A 20,916-nucleotide genomic window follows, 5' to 3' on the forward strand; every position below is an offset into this window, starting at 1 on the left:
CCCCTTCAGAGCCTGGCTGCCACCTACCAGAGCCCAAATATCAAATCGCCAAACCAGAAACAGTCCCCAACTCCAGATCCCCAAAACAAGAACAGCAAGATACAAAACATCACCCATCCCATTCTTTACAGGACTCCTGAATACCAAATAACATAGGATGAACGTTTTAGCCTTACCCATCACCGCCATAGACTGTGTTGATAAATAGCATACTCAAGCTTCACTGTAACTCAAGTTATTATCACTGTTTTTTATCCAAAATTGTGTTTTATATTTTTATGTTGTATTTCATTGATGTTGACGTGACTGTAATATATTCTTGTATTTCAGTTTCCCAAACTGCAAAAAGAATATTCAATAAAGAAACTTGAAAACAGAAAAAATACAGAAAATGTGAAAAGGACATCACAAGCCTGTAACACCAGTCAAGGCTTTAGATTGACATGTCAGTTCTCCAATCACATGCTGCGGCTGTTGCTTTGTTCTTCAGTTCTCCCACCCACCCACCCACCAGGAAGTAGATGATGCAACAACTGTACTGTCTTATACTGTACCTGTCTTAACTTAACACCCAACTCTGACTGAGCCCTTTGCAAACAACTGTACACAGTCACCTCTCTAAACCCTTCACTCTCACTTCTCACTTCACACTCACTTAGGGTGCCTACTGACAACTGGCTGGGGACTACAGCTGGAAATTAGCCATGTAGGCTAAAGCTGCTCTATTTACTGCACAGTTAATTAATGGGGACTGTCCGTAAAATTATAAACGAATTAACTAAACTAAACTAAACTCCTTCTGTCTTCTGTCTGGTGGGTCCGGCAGTCCAGAGCTATCAGTGGTGCCACGTTGCTAAGATACTAAACTGACTGTAACTGAGGGACTGGACGTTGGAGAAGTCTGCTTTACTGATTTGTCACTCTCTGACCAGGTGTCTCTTCTCTCTTCCCTTTTGCTGGTCACAGAGACGCAGCCCGGTAAGTGTCCTTCTGTCTCCTTGGGGCCTTGGGGGGGGGGGGTGGAGGGTGGTGGGGGGTACACAATACAAAATGCTATTTGGCCATCTGTGCTTCCTGTAGCCTGCGGTACAGGTGGAGGGGAGGTGAGTGGAGGGGGGGTGGGGTGAGGTGGGGTGGGGGGGAGATGAGGGGAGTGGAGGGGAGGGGAGAGGATGGCTGAAGTGGTTGATCAAGAAAAGTTCGCTAACTCGCCACAGCGTGTTCCCAGTTGTGGCGGGGTGTCCTGTTGACAGCTGGACCCTTTGATCTGTCTCTTCAGCCACGCATCCGCTGACTCCTCTGCTGTTCCCCTTCTCTCTTCTCCTCCTCTCATTTCTTCTCCTCCTTCTCTTTCCGTCACTCTCCTCTTCTTGTCGTGCACTAGCAGGGGCTCTGATCTCAGCAGTAGTGAAAGAGTACCATGTCATACTGTAATACTCTCTCTCTCTTTCTCTTTCACTAACCAGCTGCTCTCTCTCTCTCTCTGTAACTCTCTCTCTCTCTCTCTTTTTCAATATGGGGTGTGGTAGCATTTCTCTAGTTTACCAGTAGCAGCTGCAGTGCTATTGAACCTGAGTACAGCTTTGAGAGTCATCCATTGCAGCGATATATATTGCCTTCCAAATCAAAAATGTTTCCATGCTGACAGTAAACTAGAACCGCAGGCTTATTGTGCAGAGTATGATATATAATAACACTATGGGGGTATGACTTTAACTACACCTCTGAGTCAGATCATACATCCTCTCTACCAGAACCAGGGGAGGCTGGTGGAGGTGGAAATCGGAGGACGGGCTCATTGTCGTCATGCATGGAACAGAATGAGGAATGGTATCAAATCATACATTACAATGAGCCCGTCTGATCAGTACACAGTAACACATGTCCCTTGATTGATGCAACTGCTTCCAGTGTCACTGCAATGACAACATACTATTTTCACTTTCAATGCAAAATATTGATTCACTCAGAATTCACTCAGTGCAGGTGAGCTGGACGCTAGAAACAGTATATCCACACAGTGTTGATGTGTGAGTTAAAGTGAAATTTGATGAAAAGAACGAACAATTGTTGTATATTTCTTGTCATTCCATCATTGATATCATCCTGAAATATCATGGCATTAACATATTGCACATCAGAGACTCATACATATCCTAATAACAAGCTCCCGTTTACTTCCTGGTAAATTGTGGTGATTTTTGAGTCAAATTCCACTTTAAGAGAGAACAGCGGTAGTATTAGTCACCCTGCCCCCTGTGTGTGAGATGACAGGGTAGCTAAGGCAATGGGCAGGACGTACTGTAGACCGTTCACATGTGATTAGATCAACCCAAGGCTGTAGAACATCCCCTGTCTGACCTTCACTAGTGTACAGGCACCTGGAGTGAGCCACCATGTCCTGGTTCAGCGCCACCGTACCACCTGAACCCTTCGACTAGTTACATAGATGAGGAGTCATGTCAGTGTGCAATGGATCATGGTTTGTGTCATGTGCTTAATCATGTGGTTTTTTGTTTTTTTTCAAATATGTGTTTTATTACAGGGGGTGATGAAAAGGAATACATCTAGTAAGTATTTTATTCGTTTTATTTTATTGCTGAAGCATAATTAATTGCTCTAGTATGAGCTGAGTATGAGTGTATCAGGCCAACGGTTGTGAATCTCTCCCCAGCTGAAGAGATCGCTCGGCCAAGACGTACGGCACCCAGTCTACCCACGGTAGCCCCTACACCAGCCCCGTTGGCCCCACCTCCTAGGTAAATCAGCCCCCCCCCCCCCCCCCCGATATACACACGCACACACACACCTGTCACAAATTCCCTAGTCCCTAGTCCCGGGCCTATTTGCAGTTATTCACTGATTTTGACATTGTTATGCTATATTTCTCACAACAACCTTTGCTTTGTGCAGAGAGGTAATCCCTGTAGGGTTGTGTTCAACGTTGCTGTATGCAGACAGCATCTGTTTGTTTATCAGCTGAACACAGCTCCAGCAGTACTGCAGTCAGTGACGCAACTGAAGCGTGTCTGTGGAAGTCTCTCTGCCGTGGTCGGATGCTTGTGATTCACCCTGCTCATGTCTTATCTTCCACTCCTCCCACTCCCTTCCCTTGCCTTCCCTTCTTCTCTCCATCCCCTTCCACTCTCCCCTTCCCCTCCCTTTTTTCCTCTCCTCTATCTCCTCTCCTCTCCACAGCAGTATGAAACCCCCACCCCCAGCCCCAGTATCAGCCCCAGCCCCAATACCAGTACCAGCCCCAGTACCAGTACTAGCCTCAGTACCAGCCCCAGTACCAGCCCCAGTACCAGAGGACGCAACAGCCTTATTTGGGCCTCCTCTGGACACAGCCTTTGGAGAACAGAACATTGAAGGTAAATAAAAAAACTCTCAGAAATGTGTGTGTGACAGTTTCTTATAGTGTAGTAGCCTACATTTGTGTGTGTTGGCGCTTAAGTGTGGTGTGTGCGCGTGTGTGTGCGTGTGTGTGTTCAGCCTCTACCCAGAGGTCTGTTTTGATGTGAGATGTGATAGAACACGTTAATGAGCTTGTGGGGAAACGACATGATGTCCTGAGGTTGTTGTTGCTGTCAGCCCTGTCTGGCTCACTGCTGACACACTGCCGCCTGCACCTCAATAACAACAGGCTGGATGCTCTCTACACTGTCTCTCTACACTGTCTCTCTACACTGCCTCTACTGTCACCTCTCAACACCACTCTTCCTCTATATGCCACACAGACTTCTGCACCAACATCAGGGAAGTTTGGTGGAGGCAGAAAGGACGGGCTCATTGTAATAATGCATGAAATAGAATGAGGAATGGTATCAAACACATGTTTGTTTTGTGATGTATGGAACGGAATGAGGAATGGTATAAAACACACGCGCGTTTGATACCGTTCTGCATTCCGTTCCATGCGTTTACAATGAGCTCATCCTCTGATTTCTACCTCCGTCAGCATCCCCTGATCCACATTCATACTCTTAGTCAGTACGCCTTAAGTCGTACTCCCAATGCACTTGTGGAGATTCTGGACAGGTGTAAGCAGGATGCTTACTCATAATAGGGTCTAGGGGTTGATTTGGGACAATAATATCCGTCTCACTGCAACCTTGCCTGATATTTTGGACAGAGTTCAGAGGCACTCTGATGTCACCATAGTTTCCACTGTTTGTTTGTTTGTTTAGGTGTTTCACGAGACTCCCCTCCTCCCTCACCCCTCTCACTTTCAATCCTGTGGGATTTAGCTCCGCTGGCTGGGCTAGCTCTCAGTATCTTATGTAACTGTCAGGCAGTCGCTAATGCTGATTAGCAACGTTAATTTCACCACAGCTGTGTTTCCCTTGTTTACATGTCCATTAAGATCCAGAGATATCCACAACTCTGTGTGGTTAATACTAGTCCCTGGAGCCTATAGGCTCATCCAACATTCCGTACATAAATGGTTATAAATCAAATCAAAGCAAACATCTTACATACATGTACTGCAGTGCCCTTCATACAACGATAAAAACATTTTAATAAGGCACATACAGTATGGAATAAAGTATAAAAGCCTTCTAGTCAGATGAGGTATATGGGGACCGATCGACCTGAGCTATGGTAATGCCAGTAATGTTATTACTATGACAACCTTGCTGTGTTATCTCTTTTTGAGCACAGGGATTACTTAGATGCCAGAATTTAAGCTAACAATAACATCGCCAGGTTGTATAGCCTTTTAATGAGAAATAATGATAGTGAGTTAACGATTAGCTTTAATAGCTAAATGCTAGGTAGTTCATATTGCTATTTCCAAAAGTGTATAGCCTTTTAATGATACATAATGATAGCTTTAATGGCTAAATACTAGCCTAACTGACTCCCCCCCCCCCCCCCCTCTTCTTCTGTCATGTCCCTTCTCGAACCTAGTGAATATATTTGAGACAGATGTGTGGGGGGCACCTCTCTCTGAGACTGAGCCAGACTCAGACTCCTCTCTGACCAGACCCTTCCCCACAGGAAGTAAGTTCGACCACTCCCTCTCCTCACTTCCTGGAATGACTGCACGGAATCACCAGTTCACCTCATAACCCCCCCCTCCTCCTCCCCCACCACCACCACCACCACCATGAGCCAACTAACGAGCGGACAAGAGAGGCCATAACAGAGTAGAGAGTCTGTGAGCAAGTGGGCTATTAACTCGCTCTCTCTCTCTCTCTCTCTCTCTCTCTCTCTCTCTCTCTCTCTCTCTCTCTCTCTCTCTCTCTCTCTCTCTTTCTCTCTCTTTCTCTTTCTCACCCTCTGCACCACAGTCAGTGCTAACCCACTCACTTAATAATAATAATAATAATAATAATTATAACTTGGATTTATATAACGCCTTTCATAAAACCCAAGGACGCTTTACAATTCTAAAGGAAATGATCAGACAGACAATACAGAAAACAAACAAAACAGAAACAGTGACTAGGGGCCAAAGGCCTTGGTGAATAGATGGGTTTTGAGGGCTGATTTGAAGGAGTTCAGTGTGGGGGCATTGCGGATCACTATGGGTAGAAACTTCCAGAGGGTAGGTGCAGCCACGCTGAAGGCTCTGTCCCCAAAGGTCCGTAGTTTGGTGCGGGGGGTGGACAGCAGGTTCTGAGGACCGCAGGTTCCGAGAAGGGGTATGTTGGGAGAGGAGATCAGTTAGGTACTGGGGGCGCAGGCATGGAGGGATTTGTAAGTGAGTTCATCAGCCATTAGCCAGAAAAATAATAAAAAAGCCCATATCATACAGTTGTGCTGGATTTACTAACACTCTTTTTTCCATACCATGCACCATGTCTCGTTCACCTCCCTGCATTATTCTCCTCCCTGCATCTGCCATGGGTCCTCCATGTATGTATGTACTGTATGTATGTATGTATGTAGGGCATGGGCTATTTGGGGTTCCCTCCCCTGTCCCTGAGCTGCACCGGCGTGCCCTTCATAGTGTCATGGCTGCTCATGGCCGCACTGATGTCATTGCAGCTCCGCCTCCGCTTCCGCCCAAGAATGTCCCGACCACCCCCCCTCCGACTGGCCCCCCCTCTGCAGACGCTGACGGTAAGAGCCCCGCTCATCATCCCTCGCTGCCTCCCTCTACCTCATATCAACCTCCAAGGCACTCCTCAATTTTGAATTGATCTTTTCTTTCCTCTGCCTCACTCGTTCTCTCTCTCTCTCATCCGGTCATTCTCATAATAACTGACTTGTGGTTGACCCTATACCAGTGGTGTCGACAGATGCAGCAGACTCAGCCGGGAAGCCCTCCATCGCAGACCTGGACAACATCTTCGGCCCCCCGGAGACCCCCCTCCCCGCCGAGGAGTCCGGGGGAGACAAGTGGGTCTGCTTCAGCGAGGAATCTCCCGACAGACCGCCCCCTCCGAAAGACCCGGCGCCTCCCCTACCCACGTCCCCTCCGCCTCTAGAAGACCCCGCCCCTCTCTCCCCCTCCTCCTCCCCACCTCCTCCGGGGGACACGGCCCCGCCCCTCCCCACCTCCCCGCCTCCCCAGGAGGAGCCTGTCCCCGCTCTACCGACATCGCCACCCCCGAAAGTGGAACCAGCAGCGCCCACACCCACAGTCCCGTCCCCACCCCCGCGGGAAGACCCCGCACCCCCACCACCTCCACCGAAGGACCCTACACCTCCCACTCCCCCCCAAGCCGTCGTCCCCCCTCCTCTCACCTCACCTCCCGTTGTCCCTCCTGTCCCCTCCACTAAAGCAGCGCCAGAGCTCCCCTCCAGCCCCCTGGCTCCTGCAGAGGGTGCCTCCGCACGCTCCATCCCCCCGCCCCTCGTCATCCCCCCCCCGCCCCACGTCCCGTCAGAGGAGGAACGGAAGAGTCCCGAGGCAGCGGCCCCACCCACGGTGATAGAGGACCTCAGTGACACCACCGCCTCGCCCAAAGATGCTGGCCAGGCGATCCGGGCCACTCCTCCCCCTCCTCCACCCCCTACGTACAGGGCAGTGGTGTCCTCCCCAGGCCCTCTCTCTGGGACCGGGACCGGGGGCACGGGTAGTGGTGAGTACTCTCTGTCTGACACACTCTCACTGGGACACAGTCAGTAACGTGTGGTTACTGTAACCTCCAGCCTGATGAATGAATGAATGGACTTTATTGTCATTGCTACAGTACAGGTACCAAACAACGAAATTTAGGAGGGGTGGCTCCCCTGGTGTTAGGAAAGAAAAAAAAAAAGAAAAAAAAAGTACCGTGTATTCATCACAGCCCTGAATGTGTGTCATGGAAATGTGCTGCGTCATGCAGTCAAGACAGCACAACAACATAATAACAGTAGCAGTTATTCCGTTTGTGTGCCTTACTTTGTTTCTTACAGAGGTCACGCACAACCCCTGTAAGGGGTTTGGGACAAATCCTTCCCCAGGATATTTGTTTCCAGCTCACTCTTGTCACTTTTGGAGACAGGCCAGACTGGTAGAGAATGAATGGTAAACATGTCTAGTCACATCCTATGTGGACTATTTCGCCCCAAGATTACCAAAGTGTTCAGGCTATATATTTAAAGTAAATATTTAGTCATTTTACTAGTACCGTACTAGTCAAGTACTTTACTTTCACCCCACGGTTAAGTTTGCCAGGTAAATATTACAGGTCATACAGTAAATTAACTCCTTCCTGTTAGTACAATCACCCTGAACTGACTCTTAACGTTTTGCCGCAAGGTTAACAAGGTTTTCAAGCTAAATATCAAGCTAATGTTTAGAAATGTACTTGTATTTAGCCTACCAAAAGCAACCACTTCAACTTCTGGCACTGCCTGTCCCCAAAGATTACAAGTATGAGTGTCTAGGCTTACAGTAGTATGAACCTTCATACAGGTAGTTCACATATAAAGTAAGGGGAAATATATATCATATGGAATATGTACAGTATGTTTATGTACAGTATATGACAAAAAAATACAGAGGTCATGACCTCTGTGTCCTCAATGGTAGTTATGACTGTGAGTACTAGGAGATATGGTCATGTTCAATATAGCTAGATTAATCTTAACTTCTGTATCACTGTCACACTCCCCCAGTGTACAGTAGCCTACAGTGATCATGCTATTACAGGACATAGAGGCTTAAAAAACAAATCAAGTCAAACAAGAATGTAATGCTTCGTACATGAATGTAATGCAATGGGCTTCACACAACTATAACAACGGTTAAAATAAGGCATACAGTACACTGGTATATAAGTATAACGGTCTTATAGACATATACAATTGATATAAAATACACAGTAAGAAACACAGTTTGGTATGAGTGGGACTGATGATAATAATACTGAGATACTAATGCATTCAAATGGATTCGATACAGTCCAGCCTTGTGACATGGAGGCAGTATTGTTATGATGCAATTACTATTTCTCCAGTAGCCTCCCCTGATGTCGACCTAGAGAGAGAGAGATCTGTTGACCAGACTCTGTGCGTAATGTATTGTCATTGTGAAGTGACCTTGAGGAGAAGGGTTAGTTTAGTTGAACACAAAGGGAACAAGCCCCACAGACACCAGCCTGAACACACACTCGCCCCTATCCTGCTGATGCAGCAGCACGTTGGAGCCAGGAGGAGACTGGGAATACTGGCTGGGAATGCCATGTCCTAGTGTGGGAAAACTGGCCCTCAATATAAACAGTAAATGGGCCGAGTGCAGTGTAGCATTGTTTTATGACCCCCCCCCCCCCCACACACACACACACACACACACACACACACACACACACACACACACACACACACACTTCATAGGAAAACAAGCCACTGTTACTCAGTTTCACCACTTCCAAATGTTGCTCAGTTCAATTCCGCCAAAACACTCCCATCACATGGAAAACCTTGATATTTTAATTGTTTATTAGAGTCCACTATGATCGATGTATGATCATTAATCGTTATGTTGATTCACCTATAATGTGTTCAACAGTCATGCCAATAAAGCGTTTGAATTGAATTGAATGGATGGATGGATAAATGGATGTTGTTGAATCGTATTGAATCAGGATGTACACTGCTGTAGAACGTTTCTATGCAGTGACTTCCTGTCATGTGACTGATCCACTTCCACCCCCCTCCACAGGCTCCTCCTCTCCAGCTCGACCAGCCACTCCATCAGCAGCTACCAGCAGCCCCAGCCCCAACCCACCCCCTCCCCCGCCACGCCCATCCTCTCGACCCAAACTGCCTCCTGGGAAACCCAGCGTGAGCGATGTGGTATGTGCCGCTATCAACCTCTTATTTTCAATCCGTTTTTTGGTTGTTGTTTTTTTTTTACGATTGCCATCATTGCTAATTTTAGTTTTAACCCCCACAAAATGTATGTTGAACTGAGTATATATAATACTCATTAAGATCACCAATGATCTTCTCATCGCTGCTGATTGTGGCCACATCAGCATACTCATCCTCCTCGACCTTTGGGGACAGAGCCTTCAGTGTGGCTGCACCTACCCTCTGGAAGTTTCTCCCCTTAGTGATCTGCAATGCCCCCATCCTGGACTCCTTCAAATCAGCCCTCAAAACCCATCTGTTCACCAAGGCCTTTGGTCCCTAGTCTCTGTTTCTGTTTTGTCTGTCCGACCATTTCCTTTAGAATTGTAAAGCGTCCTTGGGTTTTATGAAAGGTGCTATATAAATCCAAGTTGTTATTATTATTATTATTATTATTATATATAATATATCTCTCTCCCTCTGTCTCTCTCTCACTTCTTCTCTCTGTCTCTTTCTCTCTCTCACTTCTTCTCTCTGTCTCTTTCTCTCTCTCACTTCTATCTCTCTCTCTCTCTCTCTCACACTTCTATCTCTCTCTCTCTCTTTCTCTCCCTGCCTCCCTCCAGAGTCGGCCCTTCAGCCCCCCAGGTCCAGTCCACTCGTCCAGCCCCCCTCCCGCCGCCCCCCTGGCCCGGGCAGAGAGCACCTCCTCCATCTCCTCCACCAACTCCCTGAGCGCCGCCACCACGCCCACCGTCGGTAAAGACCTCTCCGTGTCTGTGTCAGGTGCGTGTGCGTGTGCGCCATCTCCCATCACTACCTGCTGTGTAGCTGTGCTATTGTCTGCGTGCTCAGTGTCTCTCTGCCAGACCTGGGTTTCAAATAGCAATTTGAAATCATTTCAAATACGTAACTGTGCTTGATTGATTTGCCTTGTGAAGTGGAACCAATGGAATAGTCCTCAAAGTGTAAAACCCCGCACCCCGGCTGGTTGACTCTCTGGCAGACTCAAGCAAAAACGCTAAAGCAAACGCTAAAGTATTTGAAATGAAATAAAGTATTTGAAGTGAAATGATTTCAAATACTATTTCAACTGCAGGTCTGCTCTGTGCTCATGTAGCGACTGCCTCAGTGTCTGCCACTCTCAACTCAGATCAGATCATATACTGATGATGAGGCACTTCTCATACAAAGATGCTCTTGTTTTAGAGTGTGTCGTTGAGAATGGAGAAAACATGGGTAGACTTGAACGTGCCTATAAGTGCTAATACAGTAGATGCTTAAATGTATGTATAGGGAACCACTGCTGTTATTGATAGAGTAGTAGATAGTGTATTCTGTATATTCATACTGATACATATACATACCAGGGGAGGCAGAAAATGGAGGACGGACTTATTGCAATTCATGGGATGAAATGAGGAACGGTAGTTTGATACCATTCATTATTCCATTCCATGCATTACAATGAGCTCGTCTTCTGATTTCTACCTCCACCAGCCTCCCTTGATACAACCTGATGTTGGCAGACACATAATTTAATTTACTGGTTGTTGTCAATACTTGACAGTGATCCATATCGTGTTAAATCCACAGAAAGACATTTTAAATCGCTCAAAGTAAATGAAGCGTTGTGCGGTTTGCTGTCATTGCTAAATACAGAATGCATTATTTATTCATTGTTGGTTAGTTAGACAGATTGATTGATTGTTGTTTTTGTTTTTGAAGGCATACAGCATCATAATCATAGATCCTGTGTGTTTCTAGTCGCATTTGTTTATTCTGTATTATGTTATATTTGTATGTATTCTTTTAATTTACATTATTTTAGTTTGAAGTTCCCTAGAACGTGTGAAACTGTCTGTTTTAGTTCTGTTTTTGTGTTATTTCTTACATGGTTCTTGATTAATGTTTTCCTTTATTTGATTTCCATTGTTTTCTTTTTGTTTTGCTCTTGTCTTTGTCTTTGGGCTATCGTTTGTTGGGCTATCGTTTGTTGTGATGTCAGAAGATGCATTTGTAGACAAACTGCCCACGTTTGAGAGGCACTTTGATGCGCTGGCAGGTACAGTATAGTACTGACCCCATCTGACTGGAAGGGGTGGGGGGGTGGGAATGGGGGTGGGGGGTGGTGTGTTCCAGTGTCCATGCAAGCTTTGCTTCTTGTCTGATCCCTATTACCCAGGATGCATTTGGCATTGAAGGGTCATAGGCCATCCATGAGAGCTGTTGTTTTGTGTGCTGCGTTGTGTGTTGATGTCAGTCGTCACAGGGTGCCAGATGTTGGACTAAGACTGTTGAGTACAGGGGAGGCTGGTGGTGTTAGACATCGGAGGATGGGCTCATTGTAATGCATGGAATGAAATGAGGAATGGTATCAAACATACAGTACATGGTTGAGAATGGAATAAGGAATGGTAATGCATGGCACGATGAACATGTTTTCCATGAATTACAATGAGCCTGTCCTCTGATGACCCTCCACCTCCTGGCATAGGGAGATGCCACAGATTTCATTTTCTCCATTTCAAAAGTAATGCTCCAGTATATACTGTATACCATGGAGCTTTATTCCTTTTTAATTTATTTTGACCATTCTTTCCACCACACTTTTTGATAGATAGCTGTTTTTCTTTCTTGCTCTCTCTCTCTCTCTCTCTCTCTCTCTCTCTCTCTCTCTCTCTCTCTCTCTCTCTCTCTCTCTCTCTAATTCTCTCTCCTCAATCGCATTCAAAAGCTGAACTACTTAGCTGAAATGAAAATCCATACATGCAAAACCTGTATGAAATGGGGATCACCACAAGGATCACTTTTCTTCAGGACGCTGAAACCCCATCCCTGTCTCATCCTCCCACACGTCCTTCTTTCTGTTGTGTGTCTTATATGACTGTACATCTGTGGCTGTCCTACCAACATCCCCATGGCAACGTTCTTTATGACTGACGACACGGTCATAGTTTGTGTGTATGGACGGAGTGCAGTGTCTTCCAAGTTTGAGCATGTCATGCCATGACTTAGTATGACTTTTGTGTGTGTGTGTGTGTGTGTGTGTGTGTGTGTGTGTGCGTGTGTGTGTGTGTGTGTGTGTGTGTGTTAGCACTTCAGTAATAAATGTGTCTGAAGAGCTGCTATCTGTGGGCACTCCAGATCCAGGCACACACAGACAGTCTATCTCTCTCTCTCTCTCTCTCTCACACACACACACACACACACACACACACACACACACACACACACACACACACACACACACACACACACACACAGTCTTGTCATATGAGGGTGCCTTTGTCTGGTTGGAAGTCTGGCAGGAGACTAGGACCTGGTGGCACTCCAGCTGTTTGGTATTCATGGTTTCATCCTCTCCTCTCCCTCTCTGAGAGGACTTCAACGCAGCCCCACACAGTGAACTCTCCAGTGCCCCCCCCCCCCCCACAACCCCCACCCTCAGAACACCCCCACTCAACCCCTGACCCTCACCCTGTCAACAACACTCCATCCGTGGAAAACGTGTCTCTCCACTCCTCCATACCCCCCCTCCCACTAGACTAGCACACACACCTACCCCCCTATTATCCACATCCCCCCCACACACTCTTTCTGCTACCCTTACCCACCCCCCCCCCCCACTCTTTCTCTCACTCCATCCCCTGGCTCCAGCCAAGCTTCAGTCAATCAGCACACCTTGTTCACAACAGTGAGTCCACAAACCCCTCCTCCACTCCTGATTCCACTCCTCATCTCTGCCCCCTGCTGGGCATTATCAGCTACAGCAGGCAGCCCCATCTGTTTCATAAGACAAACAACCTAAGGATGGATACAAGATTGCCACTGACATTGTGCATGTATTGTTGCCAGAGAGCCATGAATACAATAAGATGTAATGAAGAAGACCACTCAGAGCGTCCCTTATGGATGCGTATGACTATTATGGTCTGTATAGAGGTGTATTGTACGTGCGTATGGTATGAACGATCTACAGGCCTCCCCACACAGTCCCCCTCCAGGCTTGGCTTCTTCTCTTCAAGTCCCCGCAGACCCACCACCACCACTGCACCTATTCTGGCATCCACAAGAAACCCCCACCTCTTCACACACATACATACATACACTCACGCACGCACGCACACTCACTCACTCACGCACGCACGCACACATGCACACACATACGCAAGACACAAACACACACACATACACATGTCCTATTATATCCCGGCATAGTAATGTCTTGCCTGTGCCCTCTGTCCTTGACCCCCCCCCGCCCCCCCTCTCCACCTCCTCCCCGACCTCACTGTGATGTTTAATAGACCTGCCATGTGACTCACGCTACTGTCCTTCTCTCTCTCCCCTCCCCTTCCTCACCCTCCTCACCCACTCTCCCTCCTCCCCGCCTCCTTCCGCTCTCCCCCCCCCCCCCTCCCCCCCTACACAGAGAGTGACCAGCCTTCCCTGGTCTGGTTTGACAGAGGAAAGTTTTATTTGACCTTTGAAGGTAAGTTGTGTCTGCACAAAGGGGCTGACCGTAGAGTACACTCACCTGAGGCTCATCTGTGCAAGCTTTCCCTCCCCTCCTCCTCCTCCTCCCTCTACCTCTCCTCCCTCTCTCCCCCCCCCCCCCCCCCCCCATCAACCACCCACCCCCAAGCTAACTCATGAATCCCCCCCCCCCCCCCCCCTCCATATGCAGCCAGCGCTCTGGCTCCCGTGTCTTCCTTCCACTCCTCTTCCTCGCGTCATCCATTCTCATTTCATGACGACGGCCACCTGCCGCTTCCTTTAAAGATCATCGTTATTCACATACTCTACTAATATTTTTTATATTTTTTATTTTTTTGGTGTGTTCTCTTCTTTTTGGAGCCACTCTCTCTGGCCTCTTGAAGCTTTGATCTTTGATTGTTGGCTCTCTGATCTTGTCAGAGTGATTCAGCATTCACAGCATGTCTGGAAACCGCATGCTCTCTCTCTCTCTCTCTCTGTCTCTTTCTCTCTCTCTCTCTCTCTCTCTCTCTCTCTCTATTTAACTTTTTCCCTTTTTCTTTCTTTTTCTGTTGTCGTCTTCTCTGGGCTCTTTCAATGTAACTTAATCACAACCTTCCTCATGTAACCGTGTCAGTCTTCAGATGTAGTGAAATCAGACATTTGTGTTCTTCAGGGGAGGCTCGTGGAGGCAGAAATCAGAGGACGGGTTTAGTGAAATGAATGGAATGAGGAATTCTATGAAACATTCCTCATTACATTACATTCATTGCAATGAGCCCGTCCTCCGATTTTCTGCCTCCATCAGCCTCCCCTGGTGTACATGCACATATACAACAGAGTTGAGGGACTTTATTTGGTATCCAAATAGTGATTTTAATAGTGAATTGGTAGGTTTGAACTGTTTACAATTGAATGTTCTAAGCAAGGGAATAGAGATCATGCCAAATGACTGGTTATCAACAGGAGAAGGGTGTAACCAACTAGCATTGGAGGCTGATGGAGGTAGAAATCGGAGGACGGGCTCATTGTAATGCATGGAATATAGCCGTCACGTGTGTTTAATACCATTCCTCATTCCATTCTATGCATTACATTGAGCCTGTCCTCTGAGTTCTACCTCCCCCAGCCTCCCCTGCTCTATAGGCATAACTGTCCACAAATGCAGCTAATGCAGCTAGTTCAACCTGTCAACCTCACCATCACTACTCTTGGTTCTCATTGGATCATTATTTAAAACCATCATATAAACCACCTGGTTTTCACACACACTCTTTGGTTGTCCATCTTCATCCCTACACTGCTGGTGAGAAGGAGAGAGTAGGACTTTAGGACAGAGGTAGAGGTGTAGCGAGTGACTGCTACAGGAACTCAAGAAGAGAGTAGTCGAATTCAGGGGAGGCTGGTGGAGGTAGAAATTGTAGGGGGGGGGGGGGGCCTCCGATTCCTACCACCACAAACTACCACTGGTAGATTTGATGGTTTGTGAGGACTTATTGGACATGGGTTGTGAGTGATGCTCAAAGTCTTCCCTCTCCCTCTCTCTCTCTCTCTCATTCTGTCTCTCTCTCTCTTCGCTACTGTCTCTCTGCCTGAGTCCCCCCCCAACCACCCCCCCACCCCCTCCCTGCCCCCCTCACCCAACTCTGTGTATTCATATTAAAGTCTCTGTGGTGTATTTCTCCAGGTTGCTCCAGGGGGCCCAGCCCTCTCACCATGGGGGCCCAGGACACCCTCCCTGTGGCGGCAGCCTTCACAGAGACAGTCAACGCCTTCTTCAAAGGAGCCGACCCCAACAAGTACGTCCACACACACACGCACGCTGTGTCAGGAGATGAGAAAGGCTTTTCCACAGTGTTGTGTGTTCTCTCTGTTTCTGTCTCTGTCTCTGTCTCTCTCTCTCTCTCTCTCTCTCTCTCTCTCTCTCTCTCTCTCTCTCTCTCTCTCTCTCTCTCTCTCTCTCTGTCTCTCCTGTGTGCGCACTCTGTCACGCCCCGTTCACGAGATCTATCGCTCTCTCTCACTCCATCGCTCTATCTTATCGCTCTCTCTCTCCCTCACTCTCTCTCTCTCTCTCTCACCCCCCCCCCTCTTTTGTACTCTCTAACCCAGTGTTTCTCAACCCTCTCCTCAGGGCGCCCCAGCCGCACCACATATTTGATCTGTTCCACCACCAGCTCACCTGATTCAACTAATCAAGTACAAAGCAATTATGGTTTGTACTTGATTAGTTGAATCAGGTGTGCTGGTGGTGGAACAGATCAAATATGTGGAGTGGCTGGGGCGCCCAGAGGAGAGGGTTGAGAAACACTGCTCTAACCTACTCCTCCTCCTCCTCGTCCCCTGTCCTATAAAGGTGTGTTGTGAAGATCACAGGCGAGATGGTGCTGTCATTTCCAGCGGGGATCACCCGGCACTTTGCCAATAACCCCGCCCCCGCCGTGCTAACCTTCAGCATAACCAACTACAGCCGTCTGGAGCATGTGCTGCCTAACCCCCAGCTCTTGTGCTGGTAAAGACTCCTTCCACCATAACACACCCAGTCCATGTTACAGTACACCAGGGGGGGCCAGCGGAGGGGGATATCGGAAGGACGGGCTCATTGTGACGCATGGAACGGAATGAGGAATGGCATCATATCAGAACACGTATCAAACACATTTGTTTGAAACCGTTCCTCGATCCGTTCCATGCATTAGAATAAGCTTGTTCTCTGATTTCTGCCTCCACCAGCATCCACTGTGTTACACCTAGCATTGCACTGTAGCATCTACAACATGACAGGCCATACCCATTGTCTTAGGACAGGTAGCGTGACTCTGATACAACATGACTCGGGTCACGCTAGAATGACCGACAAGGACATACATGTACACCTAACGTCATACGAACACAATATCATACATCAAATTCCCACTCAGTGTTGCCAGATTGGGCGTATTCCCGCCCCAATTGGGCTACTTATGATCACACTGGGCGGTTTTTTAGACTGTGGTTAGGCTGGAAAACAATCCCATCTGGCAACACTGTTCCCAGTAAATACAGGATGTATGTGTGTATGTATGGAACACCCAGAGCATCGCCTGCCGGGGCTCTTCCCTCCTGGTCCTTGACACTCTGCTTTGTTGTCTGTTGTCTGTGACAGTGACACGACCACGCAACCCAAAGCCGACTGTAAAGACTTCTGGGTGAACATGCCAAACCTGATGACCCATCTGAAGAAGGTGGCCGAGCAGAAGCCCCAGGCCACCTACTACAACGTGGACATGCTCAAGTATCAGGTGACGTCCTCTCTCTGCAACCCTGCGACACATCAATGCAGCTGTATTTGTATGTAGCAGATTTTTATACACACAAGTAATACAATTAGCTTCACTTGAAGAATAGATCCAGATAATAGACACGACACAACACGTTGTAGACGTGCCGATGATGTCATCTCACTGCGACGCTCTGGGCGTCAAAAGCTGTTTTAACGTGGTGTGTGTGTGTGTGAGTGAGTGAGAGTGAGAGTGAGAGTGAGAGTGAGAGTGAGAGTGAGTGAGTGAGTGAGAGTGTGAGTTGTCCCTAGCCAGTGTGTGTGTGTGTGAGAGTGAGTGAGTGAAGCAGTTGTCCCTAGCCGGTAAATGGAACTGTTTTGTTTGACGGGTTGGTGTTCAGGTATCAGCACAGGGTCTCCAGGCGACACCCCTGAACCTGGCGGTGAGCTGGCGGTGTGAGCCCACCAGCACCGACCTCAGAATAGACTACAAATACAACGGAGACGCCATGACCACGCCCATGGCCCTCAACAACGTCCAGTTCCTGATCCCAGTGGATGGAGGGGTCACCAAGCTGCAGGCGGTGCTTCCCCCCGCCGCATGGTAGGAACACAAGTCCTTAGCCAGAGTCATCGATATTGTAAGGAACCCTGTGTTAGCCTATTAGCATTTCCATCAAGGGAGTTCACTCTCTAGGGGCTGTAGCTACTGTAGTGTGGCCGGTTGGCAAGTGGAGGGTTGTGATTTTCGATTCCTGCTAAGTGCAAGCTACTCTACCCTGGCATGCTGCAATATACAGGGATGCAAACGTGTCACCTTTTAGCCGTTTTTTGCTGTTTTTACCTCAAAATAGGTCAAAATTTTCATAAATGTTCTTTGTTTTCTGGCAAAGAAAAAGTGTTGTCACCTTTTTAGGCCATCACCAGTTTGCGTCCCTGAATATAGATGTACCCGTGGAGGTAGAAATCGGAGGACGGGCCCATTGTAACGCATGGTACGGAATGAGGAATGGTGTCAACCACGTGTTTGATACCATTCCTCATTCTGTTCCGTGCATTACAGATTTCTTCAGGTTCACTTTCGCAGGTTCTACAGGTTCACTTTGGTGTGTGTTCTGACAGGAATGCGGAGCAGCAGAGAATCCTGTGGAAGATTCCAGATATATCCCAGAAATCTGAAAATGGAGGTAAACGTTGCTTATACTTGAGCCTCTGGAGGAATCAGCAGTATCACATTGCCCGTTGCACGTCACTAATGCAAAGCTAAGAGAATCAGGGAAGTTGTGTCCCTGCAACACTGGACTCTTAATACAATCGTAAATGGACTGCACTTATTCCAAAGTGCTCTACAATGGCTTCTCATTCACCCGTTCACACACACACATTCACACGTCAATGGCAGCAACTTACCATGCGAGGTGCCGGCCCGCTCATTGGGAGCAATTTGGGGTTCTATTTGAGGTTCAGTGTCTAAACCGTAAAGATGGAACACAAGTATCTCTCAGAATACAACCATCTTAGCTTGTTGATTCTGACAGTTCGCTGGATTTGGGAATGTGTATTTTTGGGGTACAGTTGAGTATTGCAATAGTATTTTCTGTGATTCTGTATTGAAACTCTTTCATCCAATGAAAACAACTTGAGATATCACAGTTTCGAAAATAAAAATAGTAGTGCATGGAGTATCGCAATAATATTATGCATTGAAACACAGCCTATGTACCTTATGGTAGTTATCTTAATAATATGATGTTGTGTGATCCCATGCAATTCCCAGCCATAATGCTTGCCCAATAGGACTGACAATACAATGCAATAGTGTGTGTGTGTGTGTGTGTGTGTGTGTGTGTGTGTGTGTGTGTGTGTGTGTGTGTGTGGGTGTGTGTGGGTGTGGGTGTGTGTGTGCCTGCATTTGTGTGTGTGTGTGTGTGTGTGCCTGCATTTGTGTGTGTGTGTGTGTGTGCGTGCGTGTGTGTATGGTTGTCGAGGTATGTAGCCTACTGTATGTTGAGTCTCTCTCTGTCTCTGTGTCCAGGTGTAGGCTCTTTGCTGGCACGGTTCCAGTTGACAGAGGGCCCCAGTAAGCCGTCTCCGCTGGCCGTGCAGTTCACCAGTGAGGGCAGCACTCTCTCAGGCTGTGACATAGAGCTGGCAGGACCAGGGTACCGCTTCTCTCTCATCAAGAAGAGGTTTGCTGCAGGTCAGTCGCTGCCCGCCGTGTATGATGTATGATGTATGGTGTATGATGTATGGGACAGTGGAGGCTGGTGGAAGTAGAAATCGGAGAACAGGCTCATTGTAATGCTTGGAAAGGTATGAAACACACAGGTGGTCCTCTGATTTCTACCTCCACCAGCCTCCCCTGGTATGGGACAGTCAACGACGAGGTGTGAACTTCATATGTGTTCAGTTATCTTTTGCAAGTGTACGTTTATCAAATGTATGAGTAGCTTGTTGCAGGTAGGATCGTTGTATATTTTCGTCATGTGCAAACAATGTTTCACTGTGATATTCATTGGTGTCATTAAGCTGCAGGAATAGCCTATCCTAATGTGTCTTAGATGTTCTGTTACTTGTATGTAACGATTCCCTTCGCACGTAAAGCATTCAAACGTAACCTGAGCATGTTGGTCATTTTCAGGAAAATACTTGGCAGACAACTGACTCATCCACACTACTGAACAATACTACTGAACAAATACACTGAAGATCATCTCAATGGACAGAGTATGACAGCTCCAGCAGAGGACAGATCAACACCACCACCACCACAGACCCCCACAGACAGACAGACAGACAGACACAGACACTCCTCCATGGACGCCTTTCTAAACCCGTGAGACAGGCCTTGCAGCCTACCCAGCAGTATTGTATTAACTTGCATATAGCGTCGTGGAACGTTTTAGGGTGTACTTATTGTATTTGTAAAATGTATTCATTTCAGAACATCTGTATTGCTGCAGTTAGACACCAAGGTTTTTCCCCCTCCAGTCCAATGTATGCCTCTGTCTCTCTCCCTTCTCTAACCTGTTGGTGGTGTTCTACCCTGTCACTGTCACTGCAGCTGCCTGACTACTGAACCACAACTCAACCCCGACTCAACCACAATACAACCACCACAAAGTAGTTGTATTAAACGCATTAGCAAGTTAAGACATGAGACAAAGAGAGGATCAGGAAACATGAAAAGATATTTATGGTTGTGTCGTACTGGAAACGTTAACTGGGACGACCTGACTCTGGTGTCAGCCCATTGAAGTTGAGCTTTAAAACGGCTACGGTAAGAGGTTAGGGTTAGCGTTAGGGTTAGGTAAGGGTTATGGTCATGGTCAAGTCTATACTATACTATACTTTTCCTTTCTCTTGTCCTTTGAAAGCACTGAACACCTGATCAAACATATACTTCCTTAATTTTTCCTCCCCCAAAAATATGAGGTATATACTAGTCAGGCAGCTGCAATGATTACTCAATACCTGGTTGCAATATAAAAAAAATAAATACAAAAAAAGTTTTCCCTTAAGAAAAAAGAAAACCTGTACAAAGTGTCATTTTAAATTGATAATATATATCTTAAAGGGCGTTTGGTGTTTTCCTTGTATTGTCAAATAGCCTTTCTGTTGACCACGAGACGGCAGTGGTAGACTTCAGAGTACATTACAGCATTCTATTTTTATTTATTGATGATAATGATCTGTTGTAAAAAGTATGTGATTCTGTATATGAATAGAATTTGAATGGTATCACAATTTAGAATCCTTAAAGGTATAAATATTTGAAATCTTTTTTTGTTTGTTATCTGTGTAGTTGGGTAACCTATGTACAGTATATAATGTATAAGGTATAATTTTTTGAATTTATTTGAGATATAATTTTTTAACTCAAGTGCAACAGAAGATTTGAGCTACTATATATGGGTGCAGGGGGGGGGTTAAACAGAAGAAGATGA

The 20,916-nt window shown here is 47.0% G+C and overlaps 1 protein-coding gene across 1 annotated transcript in view; it reads left to right on the plus strand.

Moving 5' to 3' along the window:
* sgip1a (SH3GL interacting endocytic adaptor 1a) overlaps positions 1–19,746 on the plus strand; it is a gene marked incomplete at its 5' end in the record, with an annotated part of 61,443 nt that extends 41,697 nt beyond the window's left edge. The window contains 18 exon segments of the mRNA XM_080528260.1: positions 882–978; positions 2,546–2,570; positions 2,675–2,759; positions 3,288–3,294; positions 3,296–3,374; positions 4,915–5,007; positions 5,998–6,072; positions 6,240–7,037; positions 9,104–9,237; positions 9,861–10,020; positions 13,667–13,726; positions 15,398–15,509; positions 16,067–16,222; positions 16,856–16,991; positions 17,371–17,573; positions 18,092–18,156; positions 19,005–19,169; positions 19,611–19,746. Of these exon segments, the coding sequence (XP_080384386.1) occupies positions 882–978; positions 2,546–2,570; positions 2,675–2,759; positions 3,288–3,294; positions 3,296–3,374; positions 4,915–5,007; positions 5,998–6,072; positions 6,240–7,037; positions 9,104–9,237; positions 9,861–10,020; positions 13,667–13,726; positions 15,398–15,509; positions 16,067–16,222; positions 16,856–16,991; positions 17,371–17,573; positions 18,092–18,156; positions 19,005–19,169; positions 19,611–19,633 (2,473 nt within the window). The 3' untranslated portion in view covers positions 19,634–19,746.
* Between the last annotated feature and the right edge of the window lie 1,170 nt (positions 19,747–20,916).

The sequence above is a fragment of the Nansenia antarctica genome (assembly GCF_963989245.1).
Source record: "Nansenia antarctica genome assembly, chromosome: 1".
Classification (NCBI taxonomy): domain Eukaryota; kingdom Metazoa; phylum Chordata; class Actinopteri; order Argentiniformes; family Microstomatidae; genus Nansenia; species Nansenia antarctica.